The sequence below is a fragment of the Corvus cornix genome, chromosome 5 (assembly GCF_000738735.6).
Source record: "Corvus cornix cornix isolate S_Up_H32 chromosome 5, ASM73873v5, whole genome shotgun sequence".
Classification (NCBI taxonomy): Eukaryota; Metazoa; Chordata; class Aves; order Passeriformes; family Corvidae; genus Corvus; species Corvus cornix.
The window spans coordinates 49,881,923-49,904,127 of record NC_046335.1 but is presented as its reverse complement, the minus strand read 5'-3'; the positions used below and the strand labels follow the sequence as shown (position 1 = coordinate 49,904,127).

Genomic DNA, 22,205 nt, shown 5'->3' with positions numbered 1-22,205 from the left:
GGACTGAATGCAAACCAATGGCTTAGCAGACAAAGGCATACAAGGGATTTATTCAGTGGGTGGAAGTGATTGCTTCCTGTCCCCAGACTGCATAAATAACCACGTGTTTTCATCAATGGAGTGTATGTTTTCCCCTCTGATAACACAACAGACTAACCATAGGCTCTTAATTATCACAGAAATGCAGACAGAAAAATTCAGCCTTGCAATAAATAAGGACAACCTTCCCTGAACTCCCTGGAGACTATGAGCTTTGTCTAATACAGAATCAAGCTGGTTTACCAATTATGAATGAGATTAATTCATCAGAAACAACAGTGTCAAAAGAAACAACATTCACTTCTTTACAGCACAGGTGACCAAGCAACAGAACAGATTGTCCAGAGAGGTTGTGGAGCCTCCCTCACTGGAGATACTCAAGAACCATCTGGACACAGTCCTGTGCAATGTGCTCTGGGATAGCCCTGCTTGAGCAGGGAGGTTGGGCCAGATGACCTCCTGTGGTCCCTTCAACCTTACTCTTTCAGTGATTCTGTGATTTTGCAAAGACAGATTATTAAGTTTAAACAATCTCTACTTTCACATTTCATTTTATCATCCAGGAGGCCCACTACATCTTCAAGGTCAATTAAAATACAACTAGTTAAGGGACATTCATATATGCATCTCAGTGCCTTAATAAACCTACCAAATCTGAAATGTTGGCAATTATTAAAAGAAAATAAATGCAATGGAGTTAGGATTATGATGATAGAGGAAATAATACATTGCAAAGCCTTTCCTGTGTGTTTTGGGATTGCTGACTACAGTTTTATCTTGATTATTTTGCACAATTCATTAACTTCTACTATCACTCAAATTCAAATGTTCTCCAGATATGAGAGAAATGTGTACTGTTCTGTATTATCACTGCATATGCAAAAAATATGCTTCTTGTATTTTCAGCCTGATGGAAGGCATTGGAGCATTCCAGTATTGCCAGTCCTGAGCATTCAGGAAGAAGTCTTTCTGCCATTATTAAACTTCAAGAGTCACTTGCTTGTTTTTATTTTAAATCTTGCAGTAGCTGCATACAGAGACATCCTGTTTGTCTTCTAAGGGGAAACATTAAACTCATTAAGAGCAGAGACTGCTGAACAATGTTCACAGAGTTACAGAATGACTGAGGTTGGAAGGGACCTCTGGAGCTTCCCCATTAGTTTTTAAAATGTTGTACCTGAATTCCATGTCAACAGGAGATTCTTTCTCTGGGCTGTGGAAAACAAACACAAGGGTTTAAAAATAAATTAAATTCTTTCAGACAGTGCAAGTAACATCACTATGCTATAATTAAAAATACAACAAAATGACTGCATAATAGAAATACAGCTCTTTTTATCCTAAAACTCTGCACTATGTGATATTGACCTAAAAAATGTATAGTTAAAGCCTCAGTCTTGAGAAGTGCTAAACAACCTTTGTAGAAAGCCTTCAACACCTATGAGCAAATGCTCAAGACCTCAAAAGACTTTGGCCCAAAATACTCTCTCTTCTGAGAACACCAAAAACGTTCTACAGGATGTGAGTGCAACAAAACCACCAGAGATATTCTTACAGCACTTAACTTAAAACTTACAGATTCCCAGAACATATGACAATGTAGGTAATTGTTTCATCCAGTCTAATATTCTTTCCTACTTTTTAATGCTCTTGCCATACTGTTGTGCATGTTATCTCACCCTTTGCCATCCAATTCCATAGGAGTTTCAAACATGTGAATGTCTAATTCTGATCATACTTCTTTTGTATCTTAATGGGTTCAAATGGTTTCCCTTCAACTTGACCCAGAAATTTCAGTCTCTCTTAACACAGCAAGGACTGTGAGATTTCGAAGTATCCTTTACCATGAGGCTTAGACATGAGGTACAGGAAACTCCCTCTTATACTACACACAGATGGGAGCAGCAGTTTTGCAGGACTCAGTCTGACAACCAGGCAACAAGTCTGAGAAATAAGGTAAATGAGAGAGAAGAAGCTGGAAAACCTAAAGAAAAGGCAGTGGAACAGCTGGAGAATCACAGAACCAAGAAAATATTCTGGTCAGTAAAAGCCATGCAATTTAGATTAAGTCAAGAAAAGAGAGGCCATATGGCACTGCTGATTTCAATAGCAAAGTTCTCACTGAGTCCAACAGGAACAGGATCATCACTTTTACAGGGTTCACCATTCTGGAGGTTTGTGCCTGCCTCAAAGTCAGAAAGCTTTATTCTCAGTTGATTTGGTAGATATTCCCAAAATCCAAGGTAAGCTATGTTAATCAGGTAAAAATAATTTCTGTGCCAACAGGTGCACTAATCTCTTACTCTCCACACTTCTGTGTGTGCCTGAAGAATGGTAGGTGAGAAAATAAACTTATGACAGGATGTAAAAAAATGAAGAGAAGGGTAATGGGGAGAATTTGCTTTAATAAATGAAACCTTTAAATACTTGATACTATTTTTCCAAGTGCAGCATAATCTGGTTCAGAACTTTAGAGAAAAATTTTCAAAGACATATCAAGATAAAATTTTCGAAGTCTCCAAATGGCAATGCTTTCATAACAGAAATCCAACTCTTATTTTCATATCTTGCATAAGTGGTTTCAAAAGTTGTATCCTGAGATAATGCTGTTAAAATATCACTGATTTTCAGAATTCTGACTCTTAATCTTAAGAACAGATTTAGAAACCTTTGGTTTTTTCTACTGCAATTGATTTAGCAGGAAAACCAGTAACTGCATACAGTACCATACCTGAAATCTTCTCCCGTCTCACTGTCAGAAGTGCAGCTGCATCACAAACAGAAAGCAAAGACTGTTTACTTAAGTGAGCACAAACAATCCACCCCAGAAAGAAAAACTATTAAATTCCACTTAGTGCACAGGCTGCAAACATTACTTATCACAGGGCTGCAGTGCAGCATCTGTTCCTTCTACACAAACTGGCTTGATTTCATCAGGCAAAAAGATTTGGTGGCCCTTTTTTTCCTTATAGACATTAATTCGACTCAACAAATAAAATCACCTTCACCCTGCTCTGGAGATGATAGCAGAACTGAGAAGTCCTGCTGTGACAAGGATGCAGTTCCATTAAGAAAAGCTGATTTTCTGGAAAAACAAAATAATAATTTGTGATATTGGCTTTTTTCCATGACAGTAACCACACCTTTGCTGCATATAACAGGTTAGTGTGAACCCCACATCCCACCTTCAGTTGCCACATACTCTGTCGTGTGTCAGCCAGATCCTTGGGGTGAGGTGCCCGTGTTAATGTGGGCAGGTCCAAGGGACAGACAGGTTGTGTTTTTGCTATTTTTGAACGTCTACAAAGATGTTCAGATTTCTTTTGACAGGATGACTGGGCATACTTATTACTGATGCTAAATTCAGTTCCATTCAAAAGAGTGAAAAATCTGTGTGTCAAATGACATAAACAAAATCAAGAAGGAACAAAGTCTTTCATGCTTTAAAGAGGACAATCTCATTAACTTTATGCCAACACAATTTGCTTATAAATATCCAGGAGAGAAAACCATACCTGCAGATTAAAAGGTTGGTTTGAGACACTTCCATAAAGTTTACACATGATAAGCAATGACCATATCTAAATCAAATTTACAATTTGAGAGCACCAGCCAGCCATTAGTATCTTTACTCCAAAGGTCTGTGTACTGAACAAAGCTTTTCAACAGCAAACTCACACTCCACTGGTCTTTAGTGACCATGTGAACTCAGTGGCCCCTTCTCCAAAAACGCATGAGCCTGTTCCATATGATTAAGTAGAAACACATTCTTTACAGGAACTATTGATAGGCTGAAAGAGAAGATACCTTTTCCAGCCCTTCCATGCACAACACAAGGACCCTGAACCAACTGTGTATCAATTCTCTGATCTCTGTTTCTGCTCTGTAGCTGGAAAACAATTATTCTCTATTTGGAGTTTTAGCCCAAACTTCTCAACCCACTTTTTCCCACTTTGTTTTATCCCTCCTTTCCCCCTTTTCCTGCATACTCTTGGCAATTAAGGATGCCTTGATCTCTTACCAGTGCTGAAATGCCAAAGTAACATGTTTGATAATGAGGTCTAGATCTAATTTGTCAAGGTATTTTAGATGTTTAATGATGCAAACATGAGCCTACTGAGATTTTCAAGTCTTTTCAAGACAGATCTTAATTTCCCACTTGAATAAAATTGAATATCTGCACATTCCTGTATTTTTAAATTTTGTAACATGTATTTTTAAAAATCAATTTACTTCCAAGGCATAAAAACTTGAATTTTTTTAAATTTGATAAAAACAGTCACAAGATGAAAACCTACTCTTAACAACCTTAAACCTCTATCTTCCTTCACATTATAAGGACTCAAGATTCACATGCAAGAATGTATGTCCTGTTTAAAACAAATGACATAATTACGTTTGAGCAAAGTATTTCTCAATTAGGTCTGTTTTCTGGTGTTATTTACTCCAACAAGACTTGATTTGGGACTATCAGAAGTGAGATGCTGCCCAGAAGAAATTAGCATGGCATATACTGTAATTATTTACTCAAAACCAGGTAAAATCATTACCATTTACTACCTGTGCAGAATGTAAATAACTATTTCTCTGTTTTTGTTAAATCCCTAACCATATTATAAAAGATTTATACTGAGATGCCCTCAGCCTGCTTTGGACAAGAGGCATTAATCTGAGCTGGATCTTCTGGACACACACTGTAACACAAACAACCAAAAAAATCACAAATGAGCCATGGCTCACTTCTGATTATCTCCCTCCTTGCCCAGGAATAAATTACATGACTTTTTAAGGGTTTGAAACAAATAATTTTTATAAGAAACAAGCAAAGATGATATGCAGTTAATACTGTTTTATTCATAAAGCATGGGGGCAAAGAGTAGGGAAATGACTTGTTATCCATTAGACCAAAGGAAGGGCCAGGAAGAGCATCCTGATTTCCTGAGCACTGAGTGACATGTCAGCAGGATACATCCTTCATCTTCATAGCTATGACCTTGGAGGAAGGGAAGGGGAAGGCAATTTGTATGAACTAATTCAGGTCTATTCTGTAACATGAATGACCGAAGCCAAGCATTCCCAAAGAAAGAGCTGTAACAAGGAACTTACTGATTTGGCTGACACTTCTCATTGCCTGAGCTGAGCCCTGCTGATTACTTGATAAGACTACTCTCCTTGAACCTGGGATAAGGTTGCATGTTCCTGGTCAGGCATTAGTATTTTCTTATCAAATTAAGGGAGCTTTCATCTGATAGCTTTACAACACAGGTGTGCAGCCCACACTGGCTGCATCCATCACTCTGAATAGGCCACTGCACCTGGCAGCAGCTCTGAAAGATGAGACAACACATAATCTGTCCCAGTGCAGCCAGCACTTACAGCACTCAGATTGTTTCAGCCACAAGTCCCTTTCTACATATCTGGCAGATAGCAGAGCAAATGTGATAACAACTGAATTTCACCTTGTGATACTTTGGCACATGTAGAAGACATGAAAAGCAGTTCTGACCTTTCCACTGTTGCGAAGCACATACTTCTAAACAAGTGCTATTTAAAAGCCCAGCACAGTTTCTGATCAGAAACAACATGTCATCTGTTTTAGTTTACCATCAGACATTCAAATTACACTTCTTAATCATGTTATGTCATCTGTAAAAAATTACAGCCTTGCTGAAATGAAATTAGTTCACCTAATAAGGTTGCAGGGATTCTGTATGGTTCCTCACCATGGTCTGATTTTCTGCTTAGGGAAGTATATTCTCATGGATAGATCACCACATTCTGGAACTTTGGCTTCTGTTCTTGTTTGCCTCACTAGCTGAAAGGGTCACCTTCTTATGTTTCATTTTCCCCACCTATAAAATAGACAACCTTCCTTCCTTCCTTGTAATATTGCTATAAAAGCATGTGCAATTCTGAGTAGTATGACTAGCACGAGGGCTGGATATAAATCATAGCTCTTTACAAACACTCAAGGAATTTAGAGAACTGCTCCACAAAATCACTGCAGAATCCACTGTGTAACAATGAAACTCCGTCCATCAGAGTATGTGGATTAGATTTATAGGTGCCCTGTTTTTCCTTCATTCCCAATCAGTTGGAAATAAAATTAACTGTTTTTCTAGGTTCTTCTGCAATTTGTTGAGATTTACCTACAAATAATCACAGCCCAATGGGCAAAGTGCATGGGTATGAAGTCTGGTACTGTGAAATAAACAGGCCAAAAATGTTCACACACATCGATAAACTGTGTTTTAGAGATGGCAGGAATTTACTGGAAACCACATACAGGAGCTGCAATTTATTTTACCATCTGTCACCTTGCCTCAGGGTCAAGAGAACAAGTGCCAACAGAAGCTGTTGGAGTTCAGTACTATTTTTTTCCTTCCCATCAAGGCCAGTCCAGAAGTTAGACACAAGTGGAATCTCTAAGTGGCTATCAGAGTCCAGGTGCTGTGTCCCCTTGGGAAAGGAGGGAAGGACACGACTGACTCACTCCTGTCAGACCAGGCAGGATGCACTGGGGAGGACTCTGAGGTCACTGCCACTTGAAAGACACTCTTCAAATTCTCAGGCATTAGCCTGGTGCTGGGATGGAGCACACATCTGAGCCAGGCACTGCTCCTAGTGAGCCAGTACCTCTTTATAGCTCCATGCAAAGACACAAGCTCAGGCCTGGAAGTGCAAACAGCATTCTGTAGCAGCGCAACACCTCAAGCAAATTAATTCTGATTCCAGATTAGTTACAATTTCACTCAGCTTATGTTGCTGGAGTGCAGAATGCCCAAGAATGGTTGCCCATTCCTGTTAATGGAATGGACAGCTTGTTTCACGCTGGCTGGGGATTCTTGCTGATGTGAGGGTAAGTTTTTTTCTTGACTGTGTATCTAGAAAATCCCTAACTCCACAAGTTCCCAGAATAGATTTTGGGCTTTTTCTGCATTACCACTCTAGTCAAGCTGAATTTTAAACGAAACTAGAATTTTAAATTAAATGCCCCTACCTGCTCCAGGATATGTTCCCAGAGATCTTCTGCATCTCACCAAGTATGGCCAGCAAGAGAGATGACTTACCACAGCCCACCTGTCCTACAATCATTGTTAGCTGACCTGTGAGAGAGGAAGGTATACACAAGATTATGATGTGCCAAATACTTATGGAAAAACATCTTATTCTGTTTATCTGATGTAATTTTGTACCTTGAGGGATTCGGATATCAATATTGGACAATGCTGGAGGACCTTCAGGTGTCCAAGTGAAAAATCCATTTGTGATCTATACCAAGATGGGGAGAAAAGACAAACAGAAACCCAGCTTTAGAACTCACTTTTTTTCCCCAACATCAGAGACACTTCTTTTTTCCTTACACTGAGCACAGGAACAGAGTTAGCCTTTGCCCAGTGCAGGAAATAGATCTTCAAGGGAATGACTTTGTAAAGGACTGTACTTCCATGGGCAGAAACCTCTAAAAACAAACAAGCACTATTAGACTATTAGAAGATTATTGAGAATTCATGAGGGAGAAAAAAATTGCCATTTAGCATTTCCCTTGTATTTATAAGGTGGGTACATGTAATAAGTGAAATGATTACAACACAATTAAATTACATATATGCCCAGTTTGCTCTCTGCAGAGCCCTGAATGTCTCACTCGATACACAGTGCAGCTTATACAGCAATTACACCATCCATATTCCAAGCAGACCTGCAGAACCTTCCATGAAATTAGATGTTGCTGCCCATTACAGCATTTTCCTCTGTATTTCTGACATGATTCTCAGATAATCTAGGTTTTGCTAGATACAGAAATTGTTTCACTGGAATAGACTAAAACCAGGAAACAAAGCCTGATCAGACTTTAAATGGCGATTTCCATGGATACTGTGGAAAACAAGGAAGGGGAGACAATTTTAAAAGGCCTACATTCATACAGGACCCTCTTCTCTCACTCTTTCAGAGCCACTCAAGCCTTCAATGCCTTTCAGCTATGCAAAGTACAATAATTTTTCATCTAAGAAGAGTGGAAGGGGACACTTTTATCACACCCTTGAGAAAAACTGATACTCCTATCTTGTGCAAAAGCAAGCGTGGTGTTCCTCCCTCTGGATTACCAAAGACAGCCAGAGGATCCTCTGTCAACTAATGCCCCTTCCTGGGCAAGGAGCTGCAGACAGAGTACCTGCACAAGTCCCCTGACCCAGGGGCCGCTGGTGACAGTGGTGTCAGCAGATGGAGCCAAAGATTATCCCTGGGCGTAGCTTTCTGCTCAAGCCTTATAAATACTGTCCTTACAGATACTACTGCACTGGCCTCTCCTTTGTGACTAACTCCTCTGCTGTCACTCGAGGCTGTCTTTTGACCCAACACTGCCCCCAAAACCCTCTTTCAAACATTCCTCTTATTTTCCTGGAAGTCTGTTCAAGAACGATCCTGCACCAATTCAGCATGCCTAAAAAAAACCTGAAAGCATTACCAGTTGTCCTACTTAGTCCCATGAAACTGAATTATTCATCCTCTTTTGCTGGAAATGCAAATGTAATAGCAGACTTCCTAAATAAACAGCTTCATCACTATAACAACCATCAGGATTTTTATTGCTTCTGGCCATTTCCACAGCAAATCAAGAGCATCAGTCTTCAAAGTGGCATGGGTAATTGTAATTTTTTTCTTCCAATAAGTTAGGTCTTTGGGAGTTAGTTTTTAATTTCATCTGGGGAAAGGCCACTAGGAATTCCAAAAGAGGAAGGGAAGATCTGTGATGACATTATTTTGGGAATATCTAGAACAAATTCTTTTCAATTTTCTTCATCCCGTTATGCTATACAGACCCTGGAAATAGAAGAAAGAGTCTGGCATACATAAAAGGTTGGGCCAGATGATCTTTTGAGGTTCCTTCCAACCTAGGCTGTTCTATCTTTTGAGTTAAGAGTTTTGGACCTGAGAACAGGGTAATGATTGAAACACTTGAAACAGCAAAAGGCTGGGTGAAATCTAGAGGAATAATTGCAACTAATCACAACCTAGAGATCAGTAGTTAATTCTTAAAAAGGAAGACAGACAAGAAAGGTGGAGGTTAATCTCTGACAAGTGCACAAGTGTCTGACAGTTCACACCAAACTCTGGTTCTTGAACTTGAAACTGCCATCAGAATACAAAAGTGACTATTAGTGAGCTAATATAAGTGTTATTAGAGTGACCTTCATATCACCTTTACACAAAAATCATCTGCTTCTGTGATGTTAATGGGTCTTCTTGTGTGAGAGCTGTAATTGTTCCAGTCCTCCCTGGCAGGCCTCTTGCGGTTCACAACCTTGAGTGGCTGTGCAAAATCAGAAAGACAGAAATAAGCACTAATTGGTGGCAGCATCAGCAAAATGTCCTAGGCCCTAGCAACCTTAGTGTGAACAATACAGTTCAGGGTATTAAAATAGAGGTTTTGCAATTGCAAGAAATAATCAGTAGGAAATGGAGAAGTGAAAAATTTATTCTGAGTACAAACTACTGCAGCCACTTCACTGGCAATGAGACAGCTTTACTCACCACTGCCTGGTACTTGCTGTGATTATCTGCGCTTCTTAGCTCTGAGGATTTATCATGTTCTTCTCCAATTTCTTCACTTGACAGGAATTCACTCAGTTTCTGCACACTGAAAGGGAAAAAACCACAATTCACACTTCAACCTTGGAAGTAAAACTTTTGTTCACTGCAATGTTTATTACAGAGCATCCCTTCTGGTGCTTCAGCTGCTGTCTGCTGCACAGTTTGTTTTTCTTGTTTTGTTACAGGTATATGAAAATGTGCAATGGGAAGTTACTGCAAGGAAGTTTTCAAAACCTGTCCTGTTGCCTATTAACAGTGATGATTTTTTAACAGTTTGTGCTGACGTTCCTCAAGTCTTGTCTCTTCTGACACGACCAGAGAGATCTCACACAAAGGTTTTTTCAGGCACTTGGTGGGACACAGAAGGACTACAACTGTGACTTGTTTTAAAGCCACTCACCCAAGCAGAATTAATGTCATTCATGCTGAACAAGTGTGGCCCAGCCAGTCTTACTGAACAGTCTTATCAACACTGGCTGGCAGTCTGATGAAAGCTGTACACTGTGAGCCAAATTCAACCAGCTGTGGTGAAATATTATTTGCATAAGGTAACCAGATAAAGGAATATACTTTAACAGAATAGTATTCAACAGATGAGATATAAAAGGAATTCTGACAACCAGCAACAAAGAAGGCGGCATAAAATTTTCACTAGCTGCTTTAAGATTTAATTAGCTAAGAGATGATGTGCCTTTATTAAGACATTTAACAGGGCATCAATTTTATCTCTGTACCTGAGTTTATAAAATGTATGTCTAATCTACTTAAAGGGACAGCAAATGAAATTTGTGAAAGAATTGGATTGAATCATGAACTCAACATCAAAGGAGCTCAATTAGCTGGAAATAAGTTAACTATCAGTCTTCAAAATGATAAAGTGCCAGAAGGCCTTGGGTTCCTAAAAATAAATTTATGGACAAGAGCTGAAAAAATTGATTTTAATCTTTAGCCTAAGCTAAGTGGGGAGAAAGAGGCAAACAAGGCCACTGAAGCATTGTGATATGTGGTGATCTGTTAGGAGGCCAACCTTAAAAAATAAAAATAAACTCATCAGCATTTATTTTGCATTTCACTGCCAGGGGTTTCTTCTTTAAAAAGAGACTTAGTTTCCTCTTAGAAGCTTGTGAGATCCCCCACTGATGGCAAAATGTTGTTGTATCCAGGCATTACAGCACTGCCTGAGGCAGACTCCCTGTACAGTTAACACTTGTCCTGCAAGCAGAGATCAAAGTCACCTGGGGACTCCCTAGGACAGAACTGGTTCTACAGTTTTTCTGTCAACCTGCTGGATTGCTAATGGCAGCTGAGGACTGACATCAGTGAATCTCTTAGTGCATTCAGTGAAGGGAACTTAAGTACAGCAGGTACTACAATCTAAACAACAGAAAGGGGGAGAATAACTATTTGGGATGGGATAAGAGGAATAATTAATTTGGGATCAATTTTGGGTCAGAATTCCTTAATGGGAAGGTCTTTTATCTCAAAGGAAGTGATTAGAAGCTCCATTGCTAGAGATATTTATATCTATTTGCATAAAGCTCTGAAAAACTGGGCTAGGAATCCTACCCTTTTTATTCAGTGAACCAGACAGTTAAAAGGACACTTCGAATGTCTTTACATGGACCAAATGATGGTTTAGATGCTGCCCATATGGATTTGATATACAGCTGCACCTATACTCTCTGTATGAAAATTACACAAATATTTAAGAAATTGCTCTAAAGATAGAAGGAGCAGACAGAGAAGTCCCCCATGTGTCTGCTCCAGGGTCTAGAGGGGTAGGAAGAGAAGACAGCAAACATTCTCAGGCCATGCATATCCAAACAAGACTATATATTAAGCCATCCAACAACTTGATTTTATTCTCTAGTTGTGTGTCCAGGTGCCTGTACTCTCTGCAAACCCCTGCCCAATGCTCTGCATAATTCTGGAATCACTGCTCCTGAGGCAATTACTGAAGAAACACAGTAGAGCTGTGAGAAAATCTTGTGTTAGAGGCAAGAGCTCTTATTTCAGGACACCAGACTGTTCTAAACTCTTCAAGAATAGAAAAAGGACATTCTCTGCGGAGCTCTTGCTGACAGCTCAATTTCAGTATTCCAGTATCTCCACAGGGGAACTTATTTTTAAGCCATAGAACAGACATATTGATTCAAACATGGTTATTTGCACAGCTGACTGGAAAGGTGGTTTGATATTAAACCCAGTAAGATACATAATGCCACTCTTGCTGCTTAACCTTTGCTGATTGAAAATTGTACACTGCACAATGTCCCCAAAGACTCACATTGAAGAAGTACATCAATTAGCTGCTCAGTTTTAATTTTCAATGGCAGAAGCACTCCACATATTAAAGAAACCCCAAAGCACCACTTTTCAAAGAGGTATCAGAATTTGTCACCTTCCTAAAGACTTTGAAGTTGCCCCTCTCAGAAGCAGACACCCAAGTCCATAACTTGAAAAGTTTTCAGGGGTCCTACATGGAACAGCTTTAAATCTGTCAATCACACAGTGGTTCTGAGTGTCAATGACAATTCATAGGGATACTTTGCAACTGGGGACATGTGTAATGATTAAAGATACCAATGAGGTTTTTGGTCAATATTACTGTCCTTGATAGCATCTGGCATCAGAGACTGTAGCCAACATTAAAAGAGCAGGGTTTGTGAAGTGCCTGAGATGCAAAGCCAGTAACACCCTCTTACTATCCTTTACATGCTGGTTTCACTGCTGAATCATCTTCTGCTCCACTTAGTCCCTGTCACTACAGGAGAAGCTGTCTTTACACACTTGCTAAAACCAGTAAGAATATCTCAGCCTAAAGAAAGCTGAAATATAACTCTGCCAAGTTAGGTCACCTTTACCTGACCAGCTACTTATTAGCAAGAAAGTGTAACAGCAGGACACAGTTACAGCAAGCAAACAATAGCTGTGCTCAATCCGTGCAAACTCGACCGTCTGCTTTTGAACATTTACTAAACTATTTAAGCAAGCACATCTCTGCATGGGTTGCAAATTCCTGGCACATGATTCCAAAATATTGATCTGAAGAATGAGGCACTCTAGACAGAGTAGCACCACCAGCACTATGGAGCAATGCACTCTGGAACACTACCTGGGTGATACAGACAGCCAGGAAGGCAAGGATCATGTCAGCTTTGATACAGAGTTTGATTCCTGTCCGCACCACAAATGGCAGGGCAACAGCCTGCCAACAAGAAGGTATCTACAGAATAACCCATGAAGAACTCCCAGCTAGCAACAATTAATACTTGGCCGATACTAATTGCTTTCAAATTGTTCCTGTGGCATTAACAGACACAATTCATTTGCAAAGAAATCCTTAGACAAGCCAAAGTAAATGCCTGCTGGTAGTAGGCAGTGTCAGTGTGGGCTCCCAGACGCTTTGCTGGCTGTAATCTTTGCACAACAATTTGCCATGGCTCTAGGGACTACCACAGTGGCTGCAAAACATTTCCTGCCAGCTGCTGATGCTCTCAGATTTCACACTCCTTAGGAGAGAGGACACAGCTGTGACTTTGCACTGTCAGGGAATTTTCAAACACTGAAGGCAATCTCAGCCTCATGCTGTAGTCTCCTTTCCATCTCCAAAGCAACACAAAGATAATTAAGCAAGGGCTGGTGTCCAGTATCTGTCCCATAGTTTAAATAAGCTCCTCAGACAGCTTCATTGCTGCATTGGAGGTCATAAAGTTGTCCTAATGAAGAAAGAAGCCCAAACGCTGCCTCTCCTATCAGTCAGGTAGAGTTACACTGCATATGAAAAAGCATTAGGAGGTTTTCTCAATAATCTGTTGATACTCAAAATCCCCAGTGAAACAGCAATTCTACTGGTTGTTGTTTGGCTAGCTTTTGAACACTCAAACTAACATGTTCATCAGAAAGTAAAAATTCATCAAGTCTGGATTAGACATTTAGTCATGAACTTACTGTGACTCTTAAAAGGGATTTTTAAGGTTTTTTGTTTGCTTGTTTCAGTCTAACTCTGCCATAACAGGCAGCCTCTCAGGCAAAGGCTGAAAAACAAGAGATACACACTGAAACATGTCCTTCTGTGATTGCCTTTTACCCTTCTACATGCTTGATGGAGGAGGGGGGAAAGGTTGGGAAGCAGTTTACGAGAACAGACAAAAAAATCATCATGCTGTTTCTAAAGCTGCAATTGTAAAATGAGCAAAATTCTCAGAAACTGGATAGGTGGTAGCAAAGATATTAATTTTATAGTTCTCACCTTACTAATGCTTTGACAGTGGATCTAACCACACTTGAGAGCAGGAACAACGGAGACACAAGGATATGAAACAGGGAGAGGGAGGCAAATGCCACTGATGGGGAGAAGTCAGCCTTTCTTGTCAGATGAGCATGGACAACAAATGTCTACAAAGAGACAAACATCATTGTCAGTGCTTTGCCATAAAGAAGGAAACAGATTTCATATTTCACAAGCATTTCATTTACAGAATCCTAATTCATACTCTCTTAACAGTTTGGGGAAGTGCTGCGTGATCTGGGCTGCTTCTGGTCCCAGAAGGCAAGTGGGCATTTTCCATACTCTCCCAGAGGAACTGCAAATGTGTAGCAGGTTTGCATCCCATTCTCCTTCCTCAATTCCACATCACTTATACTTGAAAATGCAGTCTTAATCAACACTATTTAGAAAAGTCCATACTTACTATAAGTACAGCTGCAATTGGTATTGCTGCATTCATAAAGACTGTGAAGGAAAACACATAGGAACACTTAGAAACAATTTTCATTCAGACGTGCTAAAAGCTAAAATACTACTAGCACTGCTTTACAACGGTATTTTCCAGGCTCTTACTGTCTGTCCCCTCTATCACAACCTGAGAATATTATTTAATCACCACCTTTTCAATTTGACCTTCACTCAACTTTATTTCACATAAGTAAACTACACAGAGAAAGAATATAGACTCTAGAGCTAAAACAGAACACAAGCATTGGTACAGGTGTAACAGAAGAACACTAGCCACTTCTTTTGTGTTTAAACTGTGCCTGTCCTTTTCTCCTACCAGATAGAGCAACGTTCAAATAGTAAAAGCTCTCCCCAGTTACTTCATCTGAAGTGTCATTGTTTGACACCCCTGGTTGACTGTTTTGCCATCCTTTTCTTGGCATAAACCGCTGAAGGACTTTATATAGTGTCAGGTATTTCTCTTGCCTACATTTAGATGATCTTTAATGAATCCTCTAACATATTCATGAACTCTGTACTCGTACTTATATAAAATAGCTGAGTTACTGCACAGAGCCCTAATTCCTTGTCAGAGAGGAGAATTTGAAAATATAAGTACGTTAGTGTATGTAATTGCAAAATAAAAGCTTAGGCTTTGAAAGACTAACATGTCTTGAAGTCTAGAAATGCGTAGTTTACACCTCACCCAAGTTTAAAAAACCTGTATTTTTCTGAGGAAAGTGTTCTTGCTGTGTTGGAATACAAAGCAGCCTCTCATGTCTCCTCAATGGTTCTACAACCCGACCAGTTTTCACACTTTGTATCAACTCAAGGTAGTTACAGCACAGAAATTGCAAAGAAGGGAAACTTGCTGCCTGCAACTCTGTCCTTCCAAATGCCATTAAATCCTTGCCTTTGCAACGTGCCTTTGAGACCACTGCAGTACACGGGTTTGCTTTTAGGAATGAATCTGGTGAGAGAATCTAGCAAAGCTGATAAACTTCTCAGAGACAGATCCCGCTCTTCTCCTGCCCACAGTACAAGATCATACCTGTCAAATATGAAGCTGGATGGAATAAATATCCTGTAGGGTTGGCAAAGCCTTCTGCAGTTCAGCCATCTAAACTACTTGGTGGTTCCCAAGAAGCTGATCTGAATTTTGCTATTATGTGAGATCACCAGTAGATACAAGGACTTCAAACTTCTTTCAACCAAAAAAATAAGAGCCTTTGGAATTTGGGGGTTGTTTTCCTTTTTAAAAAATGTATTTATTTTTTCAATTATGCAAGTGTCCAGAATAATAAAATGTTTTCTAAAATAACTCCATTTTGCAGCTAAGAGTTTAATTAGATTTAGTCAAAAGGACTTTGTTACTGGAAAAAGGCAGACTAAAAACTGGGAATGTTGAGTTGGTTCTCAACATTTTAGTAACAGTAACCACTGTTATTTTCCTGTGAGAAAGCCTGAAGTTATTTTGCTTCTGACAGATTAGGCGAAAAATTACAGAAGTAGGAAAACCACTCTTTTCTTTCTCTGTCTTTCCTGAGTTTTAATGTACTAAATACTGTAAAGATGACACCCAACTTTGATTCTGGTGGGGGCATTTCATTAAAATATAGGAAGAGCTAATTTCTATAATAGCTCTTTTACTACACATGAACAATTTCATGTACATATAGCCTGGATCCTGGCACAGGGGTGAGGCACACGAGATCCAGTTTCCATGTGGTCTTGCAATTGAATTTTCTTGTGGTCTAGCCAACACTGCCCTGAAACTTGTAGGTATATTTTCTGTAATCCAATGCAAATCTATTCCTTATGAATAAAATAGCTCCAACCCCATTCTTTATTTTTGTTAATAGCTTTGTGTACTTAGAAAAGAATTCCAGACTCTATTCAACACTCTGTTAAAAGAACTATATATAAAAATCTCTTTTCTGCTTTTTTAGTGTTCTAGCAACTGTCTGCCTTCCTCTAGATCACAAACACATAAAATCTTGGTCCTCTACTGCCTTTTAATTTTTTTTTCTTAAAGAAATTAAATCATGTGTTCACTCTAATATTAGCTAACATGTTTTGGGCTGATTATGCCTCTCATTCTAATTATACTTATGGCTAGAGAAAAGAGCAAATTCTCCTGTATTTATATTCCCTTTTTAGTCTGCAAAAGTGCAAGTTTGTAAAGATAAGTGTAATTTCTGCTAAAGTCTGAAGGTGTAAGGAACTCCCAGGCTGAAACAATAAGAACCTTTATAAGGTCAAAATTATAAGCACCATTAACATAAAGCTGCACTGCTTTACCCAAAGCTGAGCAGTTAACTCCTGTGTACACATAATACAAAATAAGAATGCAATTGCAAACTTGTTTCAAGAAGCATCAGTAAATACTTAAAGTGTTTCTAATAATACAGACTCTTATGTCATTGCTTCACAGAATAATCGTTACTCCTGGGATGAATCCACTTTTCCTAGCTGTTACAAATGACATTGTGAGGATTTAAAATCCAATAAGCCTTCACAGCCCTACAGCTGAACCCTTGGCCCTGACTCTAAATAGATTTTAATGCCACATGAAGCCCTGCAGACAAAGGGAACCCACCTATGCTGACCTGAGTGTAAGACAGAGTTTCTGGTCTCACAGCCTGCAGCTAAATTTTGTTTTATGTCAAAGCAGAAACTCCTCTCCAAGCCCACAGTGCTTAGGATCACCAGAGAGAAATTCTGGTCTCAGAAGTCAATGAATACCTCATTTTAATGTCACTTAAATTCAGTGGGATCACGATCTTTCCCTTAGAGTGCATTACCTATGTGATTACAAAGACTAGGATTCCTTACTATTCCAGAAGGTATTTGTACACGCACCTTGTAGCACTCAAAAACTTCTTGCTAAAATTTTCCATTTCATTAATATCTCACAGATTATATATTCTTCAGTGTGACTTTACTGATTATTTCTAAATATTACAGTAACAATTATATAGGTATTGCATATAATCTTCTCAGATATAGAGTTCAATTTGCTGTAGGTCTTTTTAGAAGCACCATAAAGTCTTAAAGCAGCTTGAAAAATAACAGGAGGGGAAAGAGTCTGGATACAGAATGATGAAATTGCCAGGATGCTCATATTTTTCTTTCCAGGATATAGAAATGGTTTTAAGAATCACTTATTTTAACAAGAAATCCAAGTTTTGAGTAAGAACATGTAAGTCTGTTGGAGCTTCAGTGCAAAGACAATGCCTGTCACATATTATTTGTATGCTCTGAATTGTGCAAAATGCAGAAAAAACCTGAACAAATAAACTTCAACATCAGCTTCCTTTTGAATGCTGTGTTCTAGAAGAGAATATTGCCGGCTAAATACAGTCTGTGAAACATTTGTCCCTTAAAAGCTTTTCTCCAGAAAAAGTCAATTCTATGCAGCAGTGCTTTTCTCTTTTAGGCATACTTCCCATACAAGCAAAGTTCTACTGAATTAAATGGAGGGTCTGACTGGATGGAAAGTGAGGAGTATGGATCAAAGCCTAAAGCAACTGAAATAATCTCGACAGAGAAATGGTAAACTCATTAGTATCTAATAATTCAGTAGCACTTAGCTGAGCAGTGGGTTATAATGAAGGAACTTACTGGATATGGAGGTATAAAGGGCAAAAGACTTGAGGCTAGTCATTTCTTTTTGTCTGGTTTCCTCCACACTGCTGTGAAATATGTGCTCCCAAGCATAGAGTTTAAGGAGCTTAATGCCTCGAAGCATCTCATTTGTCTTCTTCAGTCTCTCATTGGAGTACTCCTGCAACATTTACACACACATTTACCTGAAGAATACAACAAAAACATCTGTTCCCTAGGCATAAGGATGACACAAAAATTGTAAGCAGCTCCCTTGCACAGAGCAGACATTTCTACCACAAACAGCACTGCTCCCATCTGCAGGAATTTCTAGGTGACACTGTATGTTGGGATGCTGTGGGGACGAATGGTGTCCACACTTCTGGAAGGGTGCATACTGTTGATGGGAAGGAATTCCTTTTCACACAGGAAGATGCACAAATAATTCTCATTACTACCCATGATCTGTGGTGGAAGAGATTTCAGCAAGCTCTGGCTCCATTACAAGCTCCTGTGGCTTCCTTGGCAGTGCAATACTTGCTGAAAGGGGGAATAAAGTTCAGAGCAGCTGGGCATGGGAATTCCAATGAACCAAGGTAACTTTTTCAGCAGTGATGCAGGTGATTCGAATTATAGACAAGCCAAGTGAGGGATCAAGGAACAGCTTGTGACATAGCAGACCTTTAGGCTCCCCAGTTGAGGCATGCACTGTGGAAGTTAGGACTGCACAGGGTTTGTTTAAATAAATCAGTTTGATAGATTTCCACACCTGGGGTCTGAGTCTGGACACAGCATTCCTACTTCCTTTCCCTTTGGACAGCTTGCCCTGCACAACTTGCTTATTTGTGCATTGTCCAAAGCTAATTCAGTCAATGACTACTGACCATTTACATTTGTAAGTTAGAAGGTTTTCATGTTCTTCTTGCTCTTAGGGAACCACGCTTGTTGAAAAATATAAACCCCCAAAAATAGGTTTTTACTGCTTACACTTATAATCTCACATTTTTGAACGTGGCATTCTTGAACATTACTAAAGGTCTGAGAAGGAATTCTGGGTCAACATCCATGGTGAGCTTTGTAATTCCAAGCACAGACCAATGCATAATTACCAGATATGATATTTATATAACCAATGAGTTTAAAGACACTTACCAACGTGCTTCTCTGGGCCTGTGAGAGTTTTGTTGCTACAAAGTACTGAACAGGTGCAAGGACTATGATTACTGCTGCTCCAATTAAGGCACTGATTCCAAGAAGGTAATAGAGCAAAAGAACTCCTACAATTATCTGTTGGGAGAAAAGAAGGTGAGGGAAATATTTTGGCTTCACTTGGGGTATGCACCACAAAGATCAATTTCAGGGAAAGAGACAATGTTCAACCAACAGCAGCTGCAGTTACACGCACCCCAAATGTCACAAGTTCAGCATTGCTGGTACAGCCAACGTGATCCGCCACGGCTTCTCTCAGAGACCCAGACACCCAGCCAGGGCTCCTCCCCAGCCTGTGCATTCTCTGTATTTCTGTTTCTGAACTTCTCCCCGTTATGCACAGTAAAAGAAGGTTGCACAGGTTTGTATATCTTCTATAATTTAATTCTCAAAGCTATTTAAAAGAACTTTATTTAAAAATATATAAATTAGTAAAAACCACCTTTAAATAAAATTTAATTTAAAAATACGTCCAAGTAACACATTATACCACTGAGAACATCCACCCCAAATAATCTCTGACATAAACTGGCAAGGACCTGTTTTAAGGATCTACAGTGCCAGACTGACAATTACTTTTGAAAAAGGGTTATAGAAACAGTTTAAAAAAAGAAGCTTTGTCTTTGGATAAGTAGGAATCTAAAAAGAAAGCCACAGTCTGGATGGAGAGGGTTTACTGTAAGCAGCTCAATTAAACACAAACAATATGCACAAGCTACCAAAGTTAACTATCACTATTCTAATGACTGACTCTTTGAACAATCTCCAACATTGACCATCTATGTATTTAACAGTGTAAGCTGACAAATTAATCAGAAGACAGTGACAGAAATTTAATTTCATACATCAATTTCTCTTAGTGAAAAAAACCCAATAATTGGAATTTCCTTGAACTGTTATCTATTACTCTTGCTATGTTTGTACACTCTCATGTCCTTAACAGAAACAGTCTCCCATCATTTCAAAGCTCAATAGTCATACACCTATTTTCACACATTTACAGGAATTGGCTGTTCACATGAAGAAAAGGAGTCTGTAGTTTCCACAATTCCATCTTGACATTTTCATTAATTTAAAGCACAGAGAGAGAAAAGATTTTTTTTTTCTTCTTAGGAACCCTCTGATGCCTCTCTACAGCTGAACTAAACTAAAACATGACTCTCAAAATGAGCCACAGTATTGACTTAGAAAATATGTAGTGACATGAAAGTAAAATCCTTTTGTATATGCACCACAAATCTAGTGAGAGGCAAGGTTAAATTGCAAATCAAGAAATCTTTCAGTGATGAGTAAGTGAGCAATCTGCTTCCACCTGAAGCAAGGAAATTAATGAGTGTCTGAAGCCAAACAAAACACACAAGGCCTCTGCCAGATACCCCTGTCAGAGCTCTCCTCCAAAACACAAAATGGTTTTGGTCTTTACAGATCAAGATTTTCATTCCTAACTGCTTCATCATGGGCAGACACTCTGGGCACTCAAAATACAGGAAAGCCTTGAACAGTGAGCAGCCACTGCAGAACCCTGACTCCCTGCTTTCCCTCACTACTGGTTCAGTATCAAGGCCATTATGGGACCACCTGGTTCTAAAAAGAGAGCATCAGCTTCTCCCACAGATAGAGAAGGCTATCCCAGCTGGATCCTGAGGGAGTTGCTAGCTCACAGCTACTTTTCCACCCCTCATCCTAGCTATTGAGAGGACCAGTCTTTGCAACAAAAAAATCCCATGTTTCCAATAGGTTAAATGATGCCATGATCATATTTTGCCTTTTCTTTTATATTCCTTTTATACCCCTTTTAATAGTTTTTGCATTCTTAGTGGTTTTTAGCCTACATTCTTACATGCATTTTGTCAAGCTAGGAGACTAAACATCTTAGAAGCCTTGTAGTTAGGGATCAGAAAGCCCCAGACCCCAAGGTCCTCTCCAGAACACATTCTGTAAACTAAGACAGAACCATCCAGGGGAAGGTCCCTTGGGGAGGGGGGCTCACTCGAGCCTCTCACTGGGGAATCTTTGATAGATTTGCTAATTAGTAAGACCTATAATGTTATACCAGATCTATTGGGGGGTGCATTGCAGCGTGCATTTCAATGCATTCCACCTGGACGTGGTGCACCTAAGGATCCTCAAAATAAATACAGAGGTAAAATCCCTTTTTCCCTTCTAACCGTGTTTGATTCTTGATTTTAAGACCAGGAAAAGGCAGCAAAAAATGATCCCATTTTCATCTTCTTTATAATGTAATAATACAGGCAAACTTTTGAAATACATTCAGCATGTATGGGAAAAAAAAGTGCAGATTGTATCTGAAAAGAGCTGAAATCTTATTGGACATAATTCCGTATCACATCACAAAGTACGGAGTCAAGAATAAAGAGTACACAGATAATATCTGAACTCTGGAGGACAGTATCTGGCAGATGGGAAGGTTCTCATCAATATTCCTGAGAAGGCAAAAAACATATTTTAAAAAAAAGCCTGTGCAATGAAACATTGTTTCTCTTTCATCAAAATCCCAAAGCTCTTCTCTGCCAGAGATATATACCAGGAGCGAAAAGCTCACCAATAGCTCAGGTTATTTTGCCTTGATTATTTATTGAGGATGGCAAATACTTTCAGCCAGAAACTGCTTTGTGGGCAGTTTTGAAAGAGACAAATGTCCTTTCACTGCAAGTGTAAACTATCCCTACCAACGAGCCAGAGATATGAGAATACAGCATTTTTTAATAATCACAATGAAATCAAACAAGGGTGTTTATAAAATGGAGGCACAGAGGGAAGGCCTTTATAAGGCCTCATTTTGCTCCCAGGGTTTGAGCCAAATTTACTGAGGGCATCTTTCAACTGATTGGCATCCATGGGCCTCTTCTCATGGACTTCAGTAACATTCAAACAGTAACTTAAGGCAATGATAAAGCTCCCATTGACTCCAGCCAGAGCAAAGATGGGGCTCAAATTATCTGGGCTGTATAGAAAACCTAACTTGTCATGAATGGCTATTACAAAATCCACAGCAGATGCTGAAATGTTGATTTCT

General features: G+C 39.3%; 1 protein-coding gene across 1 annotated transcript in view; it reads right to left on the bottom strand.

Annotated features, from left to right (window-relative positions):
- The window catches only part of ABCC8 (ATP binding cassette subfamily C member 8), a 74,091-nt gene that overhangs the window by 29,111 nt on the left and 22,775 nt on the right, over window positions 1-22,205 (bottom strand). The window contains exons 9-18 of the mRNA XM_039552384.1: window positions 19,112-19,246; window positions 17,978-18,140; window positions 14,331-14,371; window positions 13,889-14,034; window positions 9,577-9,682; window positions 9,245-9,355; window positions 7,236-7,311; window positions 7,040-7,145; window positions 2,771-2,806; window positions 1,217-1,252 (exon numbers count right to left, since the gene is read on the bottom strand). Coding sequence (XP_039408318.1) covers window positions 1,217-1,252; window positions 2,771-2,806; window positions 7,040-7,145; window positions 7,236-7,311; window positions 9,245-9,355; window positions 9,577-9,682; window positions 13,889-14,034; window positions 14,331-14,371; window positions 17,978-18,140; window positions 19,112-19,246 — 956 coding nt within the window. The remainder of the gene's footprint in view (window positions 1-1,216; window positions 1,253-2,770; window positions 2,807-7,039; window positions 7,146-7,235; window positions 7,312-9,244; window positions 9,356-9,576; window positions 9,683-13,888; window positions 14,035-14,330; window positions 14,372-17,977; window positions 18,141-19,111; window positions 19,247-22,205) is intronic.